We start from the raw sequence: 19466 nt of genomic DNA on the forward strand, positions 1-19466 counted from the left end.
AACACAGACATGTGCAGGAATGCCAACCACATTTCACTCCAACACACCATTGGCATGAAATTATGAATGTTCTGTAAATTTTTGAACGGACCTTGTATTGTGGCTGGGAATGTTACTGCAGCACCCATGGTGTGAAATGAACATGAAAAAGTCACTGTACTGCTGTGACAGAATCAGTGTTTTGCACATACGCATCATACACAAGCATGCGGTGCTCTACCATGCACTGTGCCATCACTACTTTAATGGAATCTGATAGGGAGAGCTCTGCTGAAGGTACCCTACCCTACCTCCATGAGGCGCATCATGTTAGCCATTTCCAATGTGCCCAATTCTCATGGTTCACCGGTATTTAATAATAAAGTCTCTGCCTCTACAATGGGTCAAAATCTCTATAGTTTGCTCCATACAAAAAATAAAATTTAAGAAGTGAGCATGAGTGCTCTAAAGGAGTGTGGCTAGTAGGAAGCAAAAATTGTGTGTGATGGATATAATGAAAAATCTGTTGTAGCTGTAGTCATAGTATTGCTGAAGGTGGAAGGCCAGGAGGATCACACTGCCTTGAAGTTGCTCTTAACACAAATAGTGTAGAGACTCGTATACACAACTTTCCAAAATTCGGGAAATCTTTCTGAAGTATTGACAAGCACTAACTTTCTCAGTCTGTGGTGAAATTACCATGGTAAAAAAGAGAGGCATTGAAGCATTGAGTAGGATTCTGTGCAACTTTAGAAGTAACTGTAAATTAATGGATAGTTTTAAAGTGCTACAGACAGAAAATATTTGCCAAATTTTACTGTTAGTATCAAGATGCATGGATGTTCACCTCAAGAGATCTATGTTAACTTCAGCTAATTCACTCCAAACCTACCAAGTATATGATAGTACATCTGAGAAGTGAGATGGTTAATCAATCTCCACAGTTTCTGCGGAAACTGGGAAAACACTGATTATCCAGAAACAGACAGTGGGCCACCTATCCCAGGTGAGGGCACAGTAGCAATTATAATTCAAGAATGGACAATAACCATTTATCCAGACATTTCCCAAATTAAAGAGAAACGTAAGGAACAGTTATATATCACCAACTATCTGTTAATGATATGTTCTTAAAATCATCTGAAGTAAAAGAAATGGTGTCTTTCATATACAGGGTGATATTTACTAATGACACAGTTCATCCTAAACTCTCACAACTGATCAGTATGAACATCATGAAAATTTAGTCTTGATAAAGGAAAATTATGTAACATGCACTTACAGAAAAAAATTAAAAATAGTCTTGTACATGAATAATAAGTTGAAATTTTTATTTCTCTGTCCGAGCTTTGAATTATTTTGTATGTATTTTTATAGCATTCTACAAATAGAGTGGCTAGAGAACTACATCTACTTTCAATGAGGAAAAGTTCTTCAGTGGATGTCTGGAAGACAGAAATATCAAACAAATTTGAGTCACAGGGCTTATTATCCTTCAAGAAAACGCTGTCAGTGGCTAACAAACTCTCTTGTATGTTCATCTAGTAATTTATAGAAGATTGTCACATCATTCACACTAGTCAAATTCCAAACTTAGCTCCTCAGGCACAAATAAAAAACAATATTTGGTCATGTTCAATAACCAGATAACATCAGCAATACCTGAGAAGGTTCTCTGGACCCTCAGAGTAAGGAACAAGTTATAAAAAATGAACTTAACATGGAAATCATACTCAATTGTGCCAGCCGGGGTGGCCGAGTGGTTCTAAGCACTACAGTCTGGAACTGCGCGACCGCTACGGTTGCAGGTTCGAACCCTGTCTCGGGCATGGATGTGTGAGATGTCCTTAGGTTAGTTAGGTTTGAGTACTTCTAAGTTCTAGGGGACTGATGATCTTAGAAGTTAAGTCCCATAGTGCTCAGAGCCATTTGGACCATACTCAGTTGTCTCACTTAAGGTAGTAACATTATGCAGCTTACCTTCTGTTCGTGATGCCTTTTTCAACAAGTAAGTGCAACCCTGGACACCTTTGTAATGAAAAAATATGAATCTTGCTGTTGCCTATGGTTGTCTTGCCATTGGGGACAACATCAAACACATCCTATTAGGATGTAGGATCACTGCTGCATTTAGGGTTGGCCTTGAACTACATTTCATGCATAATAATGTCAGTGGGTCTCTTGTATTCATCCATAGGAAAGTCTTATGATAGCTAGTACTTCAAGTGATGGAATGGTCAAGTATGAATTGTAACCCAATCTCATCAAATGTGTGAAATTTACTGACAGATGTCCAACCCCAGTAGCTGAGTGGTCAGCATGACAGTATGTCAATCCTACGGGCCCGGGTTCAATTCCTGGCTGGGTCCGAGATTCTCTCCACTCAGAGACTGGGTGTTGTGTTGTCCTAATCATCTTCATTTCATCCCAATCGATGCACAAGTCACCAAAGTGGTGTCAAATCGAAAGACTTACACCCGGTGAACGGTCTACCCAACGGGAGGCCCTAGTCACACGACAACTGACAGATATATTCTTAGTCAGTATGTTACACCACAGACCCTCCAATCCCTGTCTTAGCCATTTGTTGAAGATTAGGAAAATAAAGCTATATTTGGTAGAACATTTCACTGCCTGTCATTTTTTATTAATTACAGGATACTTTCATAATATCTTCTGATAATTATCTTGAGCAGTGCATAATTCTATGGACTGCATCAAGACCCTGCATCAAAAACAGTTGCTGCTTTTCAGTTACTCTTCTTAAACTAATGTTCCTTAAATACTATAAGCTGATATATACGCATATGTGATTGAAGACTCTGAAGTATTAATTATAAACTTACATTGATTTATTTTACTGTTTGTAATCCGGCAAATGGAATTAACAAGTATTTTCATCTCCAGATGTGAGAAATTTAAGTAATATTTATAAAAGGTGCATTGCACCAATCAAAATGCAGCTCTACTGTGAATTCTGTTCTTGAACACAGGATGAGTTGGTTGACATTCATAAGAAGCTGGAAATCATCATAACTGTGTGAAATGCTTGGCAGCTGTTGTGAATCAGTATGTTGGAAGGGCTCCCAAGAGTCATGTTCCTGTGATAGCAATACAAGAGTTACAAGTACTATCATCTCCTGTGGATCCTGTCTCCTCTACAGAAAGTACAGCACCTATCATTACTCATCCACTTGACTGCAAGTGACATATCAACAGTAAATCCAGGCATCCTGTACAGGACGGACAGGGCCCAGGGAGGACTTGGGATGTTGTACCAATCACCCTGACCAACATGTTTGAGATGCTGTCTTACACTGAAACTTGAACTGAGCCAATGTGACTCACTTCACTTGTTTGCAGCAAATCTGTTTTGTCTTGTGTCAAGAGGAGATGAACACAAAAGGATCAGGTCTATTAATCATTGGCAGTTCAAACATATGGTCACTGATGGTGTCCCTTAGGGAAATGGCAGCAAGGGACAGGAAAGGACACCAGGTGCATAGTGTGTATGCCAGAGGGCCTCATTCAACAAGTTGAAGAGGTATTCCAGCAGGCATTGAGGGAACAGGGTACAACCAACTGCAGGTTGTGGCACACATTGGAACAAATGACACCTGTCATCTGAGCTCCGATGTCATACTTGTGTCTTCAGAAGACCAGTCTTGTGCAGGGAGTTTCAGTGAAGATCACAATTTGCAGCATTGTCCCCAGAACTGACCATGGCTCTTTGGTTCTGAGTCGAGTGGAAGGACTGAAGGTTCTAGAATGTTCTGTGAGAAGCTAGACTCTGAATTCCTGGACTTGTGCCATTTATGGCCCCCCTACATCGTTCAGGTGTGCTTTACACCTCAGAGGCTGTTACTCAGGTAACTGACTGTGTGTGGGGTGCACACAAGGTTTTTTTTTTTAGAATAGGCAACTTTCCATCCAACCCAGATAATGATAGCTGTAGATAATGAAGAATTATCAGCATAAGATCAAATGAAATGCCACCCACAGGTGAGAGTGTTAAATTCCTAATGATAAACTGCCAAAGCATTCACAACAAAGTGCCAGAGTTTGAAGATCTTGTGAAAAACAGTGAAGCACACACAATACCACATACAGAAAGCTAGTGGAAACCTGAAATTGATAACAGTGAGATTTTTTGGGAAAATTTGGGAGTACATCAAAAGGATGGCAAATGTGGAATGGAGGTAGTGTATTTGCTGAAGTAGACAAGAAATTCAGATCCACAGAGGTAGAAATTGAAGCTAAACATGGGATGGTTAGGGCAAGACTGAGTATCAGGGGTGGGTATAAATGATAATTGGATCCTTCTGTCATCCACCAGACTCATCTCCTGATGTAATGGAAAACTTTAGAAAAACCTCAGTTCACTTGTATGTAAGTTCCCCAGTCATACTGTAATCATTGGTGGAGACTTTAATTGTCCAACAATTAATTGGAAAAATTGCAGTTTTGTTAGTAGTGGGCAAGAAAAGACATCCTATGAAATGTTACTAACTACCTTCTCTGAAAACTGGCTAGAACCAACGTTGAGGATTCGACATCAAAACTGGTATCAGTGACCATTACTCAGTTGTGGCAATGATGGTTACCGAAGTACAAAGGACAACTAAAACAAACAGAAAGACACAAATATTCAGCAAATTAGATAAAATTTCAGTACCATCATATCTCAGAAAGGAACTTGAAACTTTCACCACAGGGCAGGAGCATGTAGAGGAACTATGGCTCAAGTTTAAAAGAAAAGTTGATCATGCACCAAATAGATATGTACCCAGTAGAACAGTTCATAAAGTGAGGGAACCTCCATGGCATAGAGTTACCATAAAGAAATTTCTAAAGAAACAGGGATTGTCACATAAAAGGTGTAAAACAATTTGTAGGACTATAGATAGAGAGATGCTGAATGAAATACATTTGGCTGTCAAGAGAGCAATACATTATACTTTCAGTGACTACCATTGCAGAAAAATGTCAAATGATATTTCACAAAACCGAAAGAAATTCTGGTCATATGTAAAGGCTGATAGTGGCACCAAAGTTAGTGCCGAGACCCTAGCAAATGAAACAGGAAGTGAAATTGAAGGTAGCAAAGCAAAAGCTGAAATGCTTAATTCTGTTTTCAAATGTTCGTTTACAAAGGAAAACCCAGCAAAATTATTCCAATTTAATCCTTGTACCACTGCAAAGATGAATGAAATACATATTAATGCCAGTGGTATGGAAAAACAACTGAAATCATTAAAACTGAAGGCCCAATGGAATCCCTCTCAGGTTCTATACTGAATATGTGGCTGAGTTACCCCTGATTTAACTTGTAGATCTCTCAAACAAAAAACTGTGCCCAGTTCATGGAAAAAAGCACAGGTCACATCCATCTACAAGAACAGTAGCAGAAGTGATCCACAAAACTACCATCCAATATCCTTGACATTGATTTGTTGTAGAATCTTAGAACATATTCTGAACTCAAACATGATGAAGTATCTTGAATAGAATGACCTCCTCAGTGCCAATCAGGATGGATTCTGAAAACATGGAGCATGTGAAACCCAACTCGCACTTCTCTCACATGCCGTACTGAAAGCTTTGGATCAAGGCAGCAGGTAGAAGCAGTATTTCTTGATTTCAGAAATGCATTTGACTCAGTACCACACCTATGATTATTGTCAAAAGTATGATCATATGGGGTATCAAGTGAAATTTGAGATTGGATTGAGGACTTTTTGGTAGGGAGGATGTTATCTTTGCTGGAGTGTCATCATCAAATGTAGAAGTAACTTCAGGTGTGCCCCAGGGAAGTGTGGTGGAACCCTTGAAGCTCATGTCATATATTAATGGCTTTGCAGACAATATTAATAGTAACCTCAGACTTTTTACAGATGATGCAGTTATCTATAATGAAGTACTGTCTGAAAGAAGCTGCATAAATATATTGTTGGATCTCAGAAAGATTTCAAAGTGTGCAGAGACTGGTAACTTGCTTTAAATGTTCAGAAATGTAAAACTGTGCATTTCACAGAACAAAAAATGTAGTATCCTATGACTGGAATATCAATGAGTCACTGTTAGAATTGGCCAACTCATACAAATATCTGAGTGTAACACTTTATAGTGATATGAAATGGAATGATCACATATGTTCAGTCATGAGTAAAGCAGGCGGTAGACTTTGATTTATTGGTAGAATACTAGGGAAGTCCAATCAATCTACAAACAAAATTGTTTACAAATCACTCATGTTACTGGTTCTGGAATATTGTTCAAGTGTGTGGTATCCGTACCAAATAGGACTGACAGGGGATATTGAACATGTACAGAGAGGGCAGCAAAAGTGACCACAGGTTTGTTTGATCCATGGGAGAGTGTCACAGAGATACTGAAGGAACTAAACTGGAAGACTCTTGAAGATAGATGTAAACTATCCCAAGAAAGTCTGTTAACAAAGTTTCAAGAATCAGCATTAAATGATGACTCAAGGAATATACTACAATCACCTACGTATCGCTCACATAGGGATCATGAGAATGATACTGAAGGAACTGAACTGGAAGACTCTTGAAGATAGACCAAGAAAGTTTGTTAACAAAGTTTCAACAATTGAATTTAAATGATGACTCAAGGAATATACAACATTCTCCTGTGTATGACTCATGTAGGGATCATGAGGATAAGATTAGAATAATTACTGCGTACACAGAGGCAAACAGACAATCATTCTACCCGTACTACATACATGAATGGAACAGGAAGAAACACTAACTTTTATAGTGGGATGTACCATCTGCCATACACCTCAAGGTGGTTTGCAGAGTCTAGATGTAGATTAGCACTAACAATGTATTTTTTGGACACTGTACTCACAGTGATTATTGATTAGCTGCTGTAGCACTGCTAATGCAAAGTTAATAGCATGCACACACACACACACACACACACACACACACACACACACACACACACACACACACACACACACACAAAAATGGTGGAAAAAGGAAAGCATCCAGATAACAGTGTCAGATGACAGTGTGACTTTGTACATGAATATACTATCAGTGCATTAGTGTTTAGTATTATTACCAGACCTGGTAGGGTATATAAGAGGTATGAACAATATCAGATGTTTAATAATCACTGTGAAGGACACAGAGATATAGCATACTTGTGTCAGAATGCAGTATCAGCACCTGAAAGAATGTGAAAGGGGCCTCATTGTGGGTCTTCATTTGGGCAGCTCTTTGAATAATGTGTTATCCAGGTTTTTGGATCATTCAGATGTGATAGTGGCCCAAAGTTGGATTTCATGGAAATATAGGGGCAGGCATACTCCTCGTCAAGGTTCCAGTTGACCATGTCCTACCACCACAAAGGAGGTTGTCATATTGTACATCAAGCACCTCGTAATACCTTCAAATCTGCACCTGCCATCCAAGAACAAGTAATGAATTCCCTACAACATTCTGTACCATCCCACACTGTTGATCTGAGACTAGCAGTAGATGAACTAGGGAATTACCATCCTGTGCATAGGCTGCCATTAACACCACAACAGACCTGGGTGCAGTAGGAGTGGTATAATGATTGGGAAGCATGGGAAGCATGGACTGCTGATGAGTGGCATCACACTGTAGCCAGCATTGAATCATGTCTCTGGCTTAACCGAGATGACCATCATTGGTGAGTATGGTGGTGACCTTGGGAGAGGTCCCATGCTTCCAGTGTTTTGAAGAGGCAGAGTGGTGTCACTCCTGACATCATTATGTAGGGAGCCATGGGGTATTACTTCAGGTCATGGCTGGCAGTGATGGAAGGAATTATGAGAGCACAACGGTATGTCACCAACATCCTGCATTCTCACGTTGTTACCTTTCATGCTGCAGAATTGTGGTGGCATATTTCACCAAGATAATGCCTGATAAAATGCAGTACATATCTGTATGAACTGTGAGTGTGATGTTGAGGTACTCCTGAGGCCAACAAGATCTCCAGAGCTATCACCAGGTGAACATGTGTGGGACCAGCTCAGTTGTCACCTCTGTCACAGAGCCAATATCTGCGATATCAAGGACAAGCTACAACAATTATGGGCCAGCTTGCCTCAGGGGAGGATACAACTACTTTAGACACCATTCTCAACCAAATCAGTGCTTGCATCTGGACCCAAGTAGGAGTGGGTGGGAGTGTAATGCCATGCTGATAATTTGGCTCATATTATCAAGTTCTTTGTAAATTTTAATCAATATTTTAATCAATGAAATAACATCACATACCCTCTCAAACCCAGAAGTTTAATTCTGTTTCCTGCTCCTCTCATTGGTGATTAACTTTTTTGCCAGGTTGTGTGTGTGTGTGTGTGTGTGTGTGTGTGTGTGTGTGTGTGTGTGTTTTGGGGGAATGGGGAGGGGTGCCATCAGTCTTCTGGCTGGTTTGATGCAGCTGATTATGAATTTCTCTCCAATGTCAACTTCATCATCTCAGAGCAATACTTACACCTTGAATATCTGTTGGATGTACTCAAACCTCTGTCTTCCCCAACTGATTTTACTCTCTATGGTTCCATCTAGTATGATGGACATTTATACAGTGGCTTGTAGAGAATTTATGTAGATGTAGCTCCAGCACACGTCCTGTCAATCTGCCCCATTTTCTAGTCAGTTTTTTTATACGTTTTCCTTTCTTCACCAGTTCTGCAAAGAACATTCTCATTTCTCATATTATTATGTGACTATTTTTGACAATTTTCTAATGCACTGCACCTCAGAATCTGTGATTCTTTTCTTTTCTTTGCCAGTTAGAACATAGTCCATGATTCACTTCCATACTATGCTGTGCTCCGAATATACGCTCTACAAATTTTTTTCTCAAATTAAGGCCAAGGGAGATTAAGAGTTTAACATCCCATCAACAGTGAAATCATTAGAGATAGAGCAGAAGCTCAGATTATGGAAGGAAGGGGAAGGAAATCAGCCATTCCCTTTTCAAAAGAATCATTGCAGCATTTGCCTTGAGAAATTTAAGGAAATCATGCCAATGTTTGATACTAGTAGATCTTTAAGGAGGTATGCACTCTTTTCCTGTGATAGCACTTCATATATCTTCCTTGTTTTATCTCTCATTGCTAAGGTAAAAGAATTCCTTCACATCACCTAATACATGTTTTGCTAATTTCTTGCTAATCTCGTGTCTGTTATTCCTCTACTTGTGTCTTTATTTAGTTTCCATTCAGTCCATAGTCTGCACTCATTGGACTATTCAATCCATTTTTATTGCTCCCTCTTGGATTTTGTGTTGTTCTGTCTATTATCATTTTATCCTATAATTTACACCTATTTTTCTGAGAATTTTGAACATCTTGCCCTATTTTAAGTTGTCAAACACTTTTCATAGATCAAAAAAGTTTGCAAAAGTATCTGAATTTTTTAAGATCTTTATTCCATTACCATGTGCAATATCTGAACTGACTCTCCGTTACCCTTACCTTTTCTACAGCCAAACTGATAGTCATCTAAGTGACAGGCCTACTCAATTTTCTTTCCCATTGTACTTCCGCTGCCCTCTCTGTACATGTTCTATATCCCCTGTCAGTCCTATTTGGTACGGATACCACACACTTGAACAATATTCCAGAACCAGTAACATGAGTGATTTGTAAACAAATTTGTTTGTAGATTGATTGGACTTCCCTAGTATTCTATCAATAAATTGAAGTCTACTACCTGCTTTACTCATGACTGAACATATGTGATCATTCCATTTCATATCACTATAAAGTGTTACACTCAGATATTTGTATGAGTTGGCCAATTCTAACAGTGACTCATTGATATTCCAGTCATAGGATACTACATTTTTTGTTCTGTGAAATGCACAGTTTTACATTTCTGAACATTTAAAGCAAGTTACCAGTCTCTGCACCACTTTGAAATCTTTCTGAGATCCAACCAAATATTTATGCAGCTTCTTTCAGATAGTACTTCATTATAGATAACTGCATCATCTGTAAAAAGTCTGAGGTTACTATTAATATTGTCTGCACATTATTCTTATTAGCATTGGTTGGATTAACAGTTAAACTGATTGTGTGGTGGTTCTCACACTTACTTGCACTTTATGTCTTCATGGATCTGTGGATGATATGCTTCTGAAAGTCTGATAGTATGTCTAGTCTCATAGTTTGTACACATAACATGAATAACTGTTTGGTTGCCACTTCCCTCAATGCCTTTAGAAATTATAAGGGAATGTTAGATATTCTGTGTTTGTTTGCAAGTCTTGTAAAACACTGTCAGAATTTGACTGTAATACTGGATCTCCTAAGCCTTGCAGATTGCCATTCATTTCTTCTTCTATTACTCCAGCTGACATTTCTTCCTCCTTGTTAAGCCCCTCATACTCATCCTGCCTATTTGCTCTTTTCTCTGCTTTTAACACTAGGATTTGTTTTGCACTCATAATGTTGATGCCTTTGCTTTTAATGTCACTGAAAGGTATTTTTACTTTCCCAATATGCTGATCTGACATCATTTTCTTATCAATTTCTACATAATTTTCCTACAGCCATTTTACTGTAGCTGCTTTGCACTTCCTATTGATTTTCCTTTGGTAAATAGATTATCTAACCATGATGCACAACTGATTAACTTACAAAACCTAACAGGGTGTGCACTTCAGAAACAGTTAAGTAAAAATGTGAGGCTGCTCAACCCAGTATCTATATATCACTTCAGAGAAAGTTTAGGAAATGTAAACTGGGACGATGTATATAATGAGCCAAATACTAATGATGAATGCAGCATATTTCTTGATAAATTTATATCCCTGTTTGAACATTGTTTTCCAAAGAAAATTACTAAATGTAACACCACAAACATTTCAAAGTATCTTGGATTACTACAGGCATTAAAGTGTCTTCAGAAAGAAAAAGAAAACTGTATGAGACATCAAGCATTAGTAAAGATCCAGAAGTAGTTTTACATTATAAAAATTATTGTAACATACTGAGAAAAGTTGTAAGTAAATAAAGAAATATGTATGTTAGAGAAGAAATTAACAACTCCAGCAATAAAATCTAATCAATATGGAATGTTGTTGGAAGGGAGACAGGAAAAGTAACTGCTGGGATAGGTAGTATTACTGTTAAAGAGAATGAGACCATCTTAATCAACAGTACACAGGTAGCCATTGTATTTAACAATCACTTCTTAAGTGTAGGAGAAAAAATTGGTGGGAATAGTTCAAAAGAAAAAGCCAGGCAGTACATGGAAGATTCAGTTTTGAAAAATTTTAGTCAGATTAAGTTTCCTCTAACAACCTCTTGTGAAATAAGGAAAATTAGTTGTTGTTGTTGTGGTCTTCAGTCCTGAGATTGGTTTGATGCAGCTCTCCATGCTACTCTGTCCTGTGTAAGCTTCTTCATCTCCCAGTACCTACTGCAACCTACATCCTTCTGAATCTGTTTAGTGTATTCATCTCTTGGTCTCCCTCTACGATTTTTACCCTCCACACTTCCCTCCAATACTAAATTGGTGATACCTTGGTGCCTCAGAACATGTCCTACCAACTGATCCCTTCTTCTAGTCAAGTTGTGCCGCAAACTTCTCTTCTCCCCAATCCTATTCAATACCCATTTCATCTTCATCTACACCCTCTTCCATTTCCATAATATTGTCCTCAAGTACGTCGCCCTTGTATAGTCCCTCTATATACTCCTCTATATACTTCTCTATATACTCCTTCCACCTTTCTGCTTTCCCTTCTTTGCTTAGGACTGGGTTTCCATCTGAGCTCTTGATATTCATACAAGTGGTTCTCTTTTCTCCAAAGGTCTCTTTAATTTTCCTGTAGGCAATATCTATCTTACCCCTAGTGAGATAAGCCTCTACATCTTTACATTTGTCCTCTAGCCATCCCTGCTTAGCCATTTTGCACTTTGAGACGTTTGTACTCCTTTTTGCCTGCTTCATTTACTGCATTTTTATATTTTCTCCTTTCATCAATTAAATTCAATATTTCTTCTGTTACCTAATGATTTCTACTAGCCCTCGTCTTTTTACCTACTTGATCATCTGCTGCATCCCTACTTCTTCTCTCAAAGCTACCCATTCTTCTTCTATTGTATTTCTTTTTCATCCATTCCTGTCAATTGTTCCCTTATGCTCTCCTTGAAACTCTGTACGACCTCTGGTTTAGTCAGTTTATCCAGGTCCCATCTCCTTAAATTCCCACCTTTTTGCAGTTTCTTCAGTTTTAATCTACAGTTCATAACCAATAGATAGTGGTCAGAGTCCACATCTGCCCCTGGAAATGTCTTACAATTTAAAACCTGGTTCCTAAATCTCTGTCTTACCATTATATAATCTATCTGAAACCTGTCAGTATCTCCAGGCTTCTTCTGTGTATACAACCTTCTTTTATGATTCTTGAACCAAGTGTTAGCTATGATTAAGTTGTGCTCTGTGCAAAATTCTACCAGGCAGCTTCCTCTTTCATTTCTTAGCCCCAATCCATATTCACCTACTATGTTTCCTTCTCTCCCTTTTCCTACTACCGAATTCCAGTCACCCATGACTATTAAATTTTCGTCTCCCTTCACTATCTGAATAATTTCTTTTATTTCATCATACATTTCTTCAATTTCTTCATCATCTGCAGAGCTAGTTGGCATATAAACTTGTACTACTGTAGTAGGCATGGGCTTCGTGTCTATCTTGGCCACAATAATGCGTTCACTATGCTGTTTGTAGTAGCTTACCCGCACTCCTATTTTGTTATTCATTATTAAACCAACTCCTGCATTAGTAAATCTTTGAAAAATAAATGTTCTGTTGGATTAGATGACATCTCTAACAAGTTATTAAAACAATGTGGATCAATTACAGCTGATGTTTTGAGTCACATGTGTAATGCATCACTGACTCAGGGTATTTTTCCAGACAGGTTAAAATATGCCATTTTCAGGCCTCTCTACAAAAAGGGGGAAACCACAGATGTCAATAATTACCGGCCAGTATCCTTGCTTGCAGCATTTTTAAAAATCTTTGAGAACGTAATGTACTCAAGAGTGGTTAGTCATCTCAACAGTAATGGGATACTTAGTAAATCACAGTTCGGATTTCAGAAATGCTGTTCTACTGAGACAGCAATATACAATTTCACTGTCCACATGTCCACATAATAGAGTCTTTAAATAGTAAAATGTCACCAGTAGGAATATTCTGTGACTTATCCAAAGCATTTGATTGTGTGAACCATGACATTATGTTAGAGAAGTTTCAATTCTATGGTATAAATGGAACAGCATATGAGTTGTTTAAGTCATATCTACAGAACAGGAAGTGAAAAAGTTTCTTTATATACTTCAAGTTATTCAAAGGAGTTTGCCACTTCATCTAACTAGGGTGAAATTACATTAGGTGTTCCACAAGGTTCGATCATGGGTCCCCTCCTGTTCTTGATATATGTGAATGACCTTCCTTCTTATGTGAAACAAGATGCTGAACTGACACTGTTTGCTGATGATACAAGCATAATTATTAATCCATTCAAAGAAAGTCCGATAGAAAATGATACAAATAAGGTCTTTGGAAAAGTTATTAATTGGTTTTCTGCAAATGGGCTTGCTCTGAACTTTGAAAAAACACAGTACATCCAATTTTCTGCTGCAAAAAGTACAATTCCTTCAATAAACATAACACATCAAAAGAAGTCAGTAGTCAGGGTAGAGCACACTAAGTTTTTGGGTGTACATATGGATGAGAAAAGTCATATTTTGGATCTCCTGAAGTGACTAGGTTCAGCAACTTTTGCAATCAGAATAATTGCCAATTTTGAGGATGTAGAAATTAGTTAGCTAACTTACTTTGCATACTTCCACTCTCTGATGTCATATGGAATAATATTCTGGGGCAACTCAACTCTCAGGTAAAAGGTATTCATTGCTCAAAAGAAAGTAGTTAGAGTAATGTGTGAGGTTCATAGTCGCACATCTTGTAGGCTTCTGTTTAAAAGGTTAGGAATTCTTATAACTGCTTCACAGTACATTTACTCAGTAATGAAATTTTTTCTCAACGACATGGACCAGTTTAAAATCAACAGCGACATTCCTGATTACAATAACAGAAAAAAGAAAGACCTACACTATACTTAACTTATCTTTGGTGTAGAAAGGGGTAAAATATGCTGCTATAAAACTTTTTGATAAATTACCAGATGAAATAAAATGTCTGACACATAGCAGTAATAGTTTCAAAAACAAATTGAAATCATTCCTCCTTGACAACTCCTTGTATACCATAGATGAATTCTTGAATATGAGTAAATAAATCTGAAGATATAATATATGAATTTTGTGCCAATTAAGGGAATGGGATAGATAATATAAATATTTAGGTATAACACTATAATGTTTTTTTTTTAAAAGAAAAGAAAAGAAAGCCCTTGCTTCCTGTGCGCATTTCTTATGCATTTGACACATTCCACATCATAATGGTTTTTCCGTGCTATTGACACGTAAGTAACTAACTCATTCCTAAGTGATTTGTATTGCTTTATACCTTTCTTTTCCTGATAATGTTTCTGTTTCCTTTTTACAACAAACAACTGAATTGTTTCTTTTGTTTTTTGACAGTTTCCTTCCTTATACCTATATTTGTCTATCCAACTGTTATGGTTGCCCTTTTTAGGATTGTCTTTCCTCTTTGAGTGAACTGCCTTCTGTGGTATTCATTATCACAGGATCTACAGCCTCGAATAATGTTAAACTCACGCCATCATTCCTCAGTAATTCAGTATCCCACCCCCTTACTCACTGGTGCTTCCTGACAGTTCTCTCAAACTTCTACTTTCTCTTTCTCATTACTAAATTGTGATCTGTATCTGGGTTCATCTTACAACACAGTACCTGACTTCAGAATCTCTGTCTCACCATGATGTAATCCAATATCAAAGTATCATGGAAGTATAATAGTAGAAAATTTACAAGACATTACCCCATATGACTAATGTTCTACAGAGATTAAATTTCCCTTATTAGATGGGATCTTCTCTTTATGACAAATGAGAAACTGTACAAGCAATTAAGGGGGTGTATTCATAAAATCAGTTGGTAGTAACATGTTATTTTCTTTACTTTTGTTTATTATTATATTCACTTCAATGTATTTAATGGACTTTTAAAGTGAGATAGTGATAGCATTTCTTTCTGTTGCTACAGATGACAGTGTCTCAATAACTGACTTTGTTGATGCAAGGTCTGAAGTTGATACTGAGGACATGACTGATGAAAGTAAAGCGGTGAGTCCAGTCAATGATTTAGTCCATTCAGAGCCTCATGCAACATATGATGATACAGTTCATAAGATGGGTGCTGTAGCACACAAAGAAATAAACAAATCCACCAAGAGAAAGTCAAATAAGGATGAGGACCGAAATCAGGTATGTGAGAAAGATACCCCTACAGGTAAGAGAGATCAAAACATTCCCACCCAAAATCAAGTGAATAGAGAGCAGAATATAGAAGTAACTTCAACATTCCAAGACAGTATAGGATTAGAACCTCGTAACAATGTAGATAACATTCCACTCACTGCTCAGGAGGATAACATGAGCAACACATTTATTCAGCTAACAAATGGTCTGCAAATTGAAAGGAATCCTAATGACATGTCATCTCCTTTATCAGAAGATATAAATAATAGTGCTGAAATATCAGACATTGATATGAGTGCTGCATATTTGGATTCTGATTATGATGAGCAGGAAGTTGAAGATACTCAAGGAACTAGCAATAGTGATATATCAGGAACATATCCGCCACTGGAAGGAAATGCTTTGACAAGGATAGATACATTACAAAGAGAAATGAAACAGCTTTCTTCGCTTATCAACCAGATGTCTGTGAATGCAGAGGATGGTTGTTCAGAATTGCAGAAAGAAGACCTAGAGCAGTTGTCAGTATTGGTACGGAAAATGTCTCGGTATGCTGAACAAAATAACACAGAATCAGACATGCTTCAGAGGGATTTACAGCAACTGACATCTATAGTACAGCAGATGACACAAAACACAACTGATTATGATGAAGAATCAAGTGATGGTTTTGAAGATGAAGAAGAGGAGGAGGTTGATGTGGAGGAGTTTGAAGAGAAAGAAGATGAGGATGAGGATGAGGATGAGGAAGAGATAGAGGGAGAGGAAAAGTCTGATTATGAGATCAGAGCACAACAGATAGAGAAGGATAACAAAAATGAAACTGGTGTGTTCAAACATTATTCCCAGGAAGAATCAAATAATAAGGCTCTCAACGATGTATCTCAACCTACCAAACAGCAAATATCAAACAATCCACATTTAAGGGCTGAGAACATCAGTAAAAAGCAAGAAGTTACTTCAAGGTCAGATGTATTGGATCAAAGAAAAACTTATGAAAATTTAGTTGGTGTAAATATGAGCCATATCACAACAAAACCAAATGATAGATATGCAAAAGAAACAGAAACAAGTGGTGGGTTTCCAGAAAATATTGCCATATTGAATGATGTTGGTAAGAAACCTGAGTCGCCTTTTGTATTGGAGAAAGAAGAAGTTAAAGTATTAGTTGAACAAACTAAAAATGTAGACCAGAATGATAATGACAATGTTAACAAATCAGATTTGAGACAGTGCAGTGAAGATGGGAAAAGTCAGCCGCTGGAAGGCACTGAATCTAGTACAAACAATTCTGGGTCTGACAACTCCGTTAGAACAGAAAAGTCCAGTAACAACAGCAGACAAATGAATGAAACAAAACCAAAGCAAGCTGTGAATGGCAAAATAGTACCTAATGTCAATGGTAAAGTCAAGAGACATGATGAAGTTACAGAAAAAGGAAAAACTACAGCTAACAGAAGTAATGTTATCACAGTCAGAGACACAAGCAAAAGCACAGTAAAAATAAAACCAAAACAGGAGATAACATCTGGTGATGAGAAGGATCATTTACAACTAACTGCATCCATTACACAGCAAAAGAAAGAACCAAAACAGAGTGACTTATTTTCACACTGTGATAAAGAAAGTGACACACTTAAGAAAGAAAACAATACATCTGAAAATAATAGCATTTCTTTTGAAAAACAAAATACTCAACAGAGCATGGAAAATTCAAATGAAGCACAATCTATGCGGGGAGATACAATAACTGAAATAAATAACAATTCCTCAGTAAACAAAGAAGCTCTTGAAGCTGTATCAGCTTGTAACAAGAATATAGCTGTTGAGCAGGTGGAAGACATTACAAAGCAGCAAAAAGCTTCAGATCCAATAATAATATCTATGCTAAACAAAGATGAAAATATGCGAGATCAGGAAGCACACTTGAAGGATATATCAGGACATACTCAAACAGAAGCCCTGGATGAAAAAAATGCTGTTGCACGCACAAGACATGAGGCACAGATACAGGAAAAAGAACAAACCCAACATAACAAAATTGTTAAAAGTGAAAACATTTTGGAAAATAGTGTGGATAAACAAGAAATAGAAGGTGCTCCCACTGATCTGAGAAAGCCAGAGGAACCAACAAAAGGAGAGAGTAAGCAAGAAACCACTAATGGTTGTCAGAGGATAGAGAAAGATGCAACAAAACCCGTACATATGTCGGCAGGAAAAGAAGAAAGTAACAAGACAGCCAAATTTTCTGTGCCTGCCAGAACTAAAGCAACTGAAAACACAACAGGAATAGTAAATCTGACACATAATGAAGAAATAAACATAGAGACAGTAAAAACTGAACCAACTCAACAGCAAAAATTGGAAACATTGAAAAGCAAAATACCTCAAAAACAGCCAAAACCACCACAGAGGGCACAGAAAAATATAATATCGAAACCACCACAAAAACCTGTCAGGTCACAACAGACATCAGCAAAAACACAAGTACAGACAAAGACTGTCTTGAAACCAGTTAAAAAACTTGCTCCTCAACCAAACAAACCTAATTCAACTTTGCAGAAACAAGCAATCAGTGACACACCATCAAAGGCACAGCAGCAACAGAAGTCTACTGATGAAGAGCCAAAAGAAAATGCAAGTTTATCAGCAAATACAATTAAAATCACACCAGAAATAAAAAATCCTGTTAACAATCAGAATTTACAGAAAGTAAATGTGCAAACACATACAGCACAAAAGACAGATAATGTAATATCCTGTGACATTAAGAATGGGAAATCTCCTGTTATAAAGATATCACTTAAAGAAATACCAGGATCTCAGACATCAGCAAGTAATGCACTGCAGACTGACACAAAAGAATCACAAGAAGCTCCTAGAATTACAAGTCACAGCACTGATAACTCAGCACAGCTGATCGAAACAGGTGATAGAAAACCTGTAGTAGAATCAAAGGAAATCAATAAGGAAATTCAAAACAAGAAATCCTCCACACAACCAGCAACAAAACATGAGAACAAAAGCAAAGGAAAGAAACGACCTGCTCCACCTATTCCTCAGAAGGCACTGCTTCAACTTCCATTGCAAAAAGACAGTGCCTCTCCTGCTAACACAAATGATAAAGAAATGCTAAAGACCCCTCAACAGGAAGAGATCCCTCAGCAGGAAGAATCTATTGTAAATATGTCTGCTCGGTCTGATAGCAATTCTGAACAAGCAAGCAGCAAGTTAGGAGAACACTTACATTCAGAACAAGAGAAACATCACAATGTAAGTGATCAGCAGCTAAATGTTGTAAGAACAGAAAATGGCTCAGGGACAACTGATGAGTCTAATGATGCTAATGGCACACCTCTAGATAAAAATAAACCAGACTCTGAAAAGAAAGTTATCAGCACAACTTACACTGGGATAGAAGAACATTGTTTAAGCAGTGATGATGATGAGTTCATTACAGACAATGAAAGTGACATAGAGAAAACAGAACCAAGAAAGAATGGCATCCTTGAAGCTCCCCCTTTAATAGCCTCAAAAGAAAGCCTTTCAAATCATGTAGGTGAGATGATGACAAATGTTGATTCAAGTGACAAGGAAACCACTGCCATTAGCAATAACATAAAACTTCATTCTGGCAATGATGCAACAGAAACAGAAGAAGATGAAAAAACACAAGCAGAAAAAGCAAAAATTATAGATAAATTTGAATTTGAGGTAAGATCATATTTTCAGTAATCTACTTTATTCAGCATGATTCAGACTGAGTTTTGCTAGAAGTTCCAAGTATAGTAATGAATTCCTGTAAATTGTATTATTGGTAACATAATTCTCAGTAAACATTAAGTATTGATTCTTTTAATTACCATGTTTGAAGGAACAACATTTGTTGTGACCACAGCAGGACAGGTGCAACTGTGTGTTTGTTTAATGCCATTAGTTATTTAATTTCAGTCTGAAAATCAATATTAGTCTATTACCTTCACTGTCTTATCTAGGCAGAGATAGCGGTTGTTGCATAGTTTTGGTGGAGGAGCTTTCTGATGTTC

The 19466-nt window shown here is 37.5% G+C and overlaps 1 protein-coding gene across 1 annotated transcript in view; it reads left to right on the plus strand.

The window, feature by feature from the left end:
• LOC126157305 (E3 ubiquitin-protein ligase lubel) overlaps positions 1–19466 on the plus strand; it is a 441950-nt gene that overhangs the window by 339514 nt on the left and 82970 nt on the right. The window contains exon 16 of the mRNA XM_049916367.1: positions 15206–19134. Within this exon, the coding sequence (XP_049772324.1) occupies positions 15206–19134 (3929 nt within the window). The remainder of the gene's footprint in view (positions 1–15205; positions 19135–19466) is intronic.

The sequence above is a fragment of the Schistocerca cancellata genome, chromosome 2 (assembly GCF_023864275.1).
Source record: "Schistocerca cancellata isolate TAMUIC-IGC-003103 chromosome 2, iqSchCanc2.1, whole genome shotgun sequence".
NCBI classification, from domain to species: Eukaryota; Metazoa; Arthropoda; class Insecta; order Orthoptera; family Acrididae; genus Schistocerca; species Schistocerca cancellata.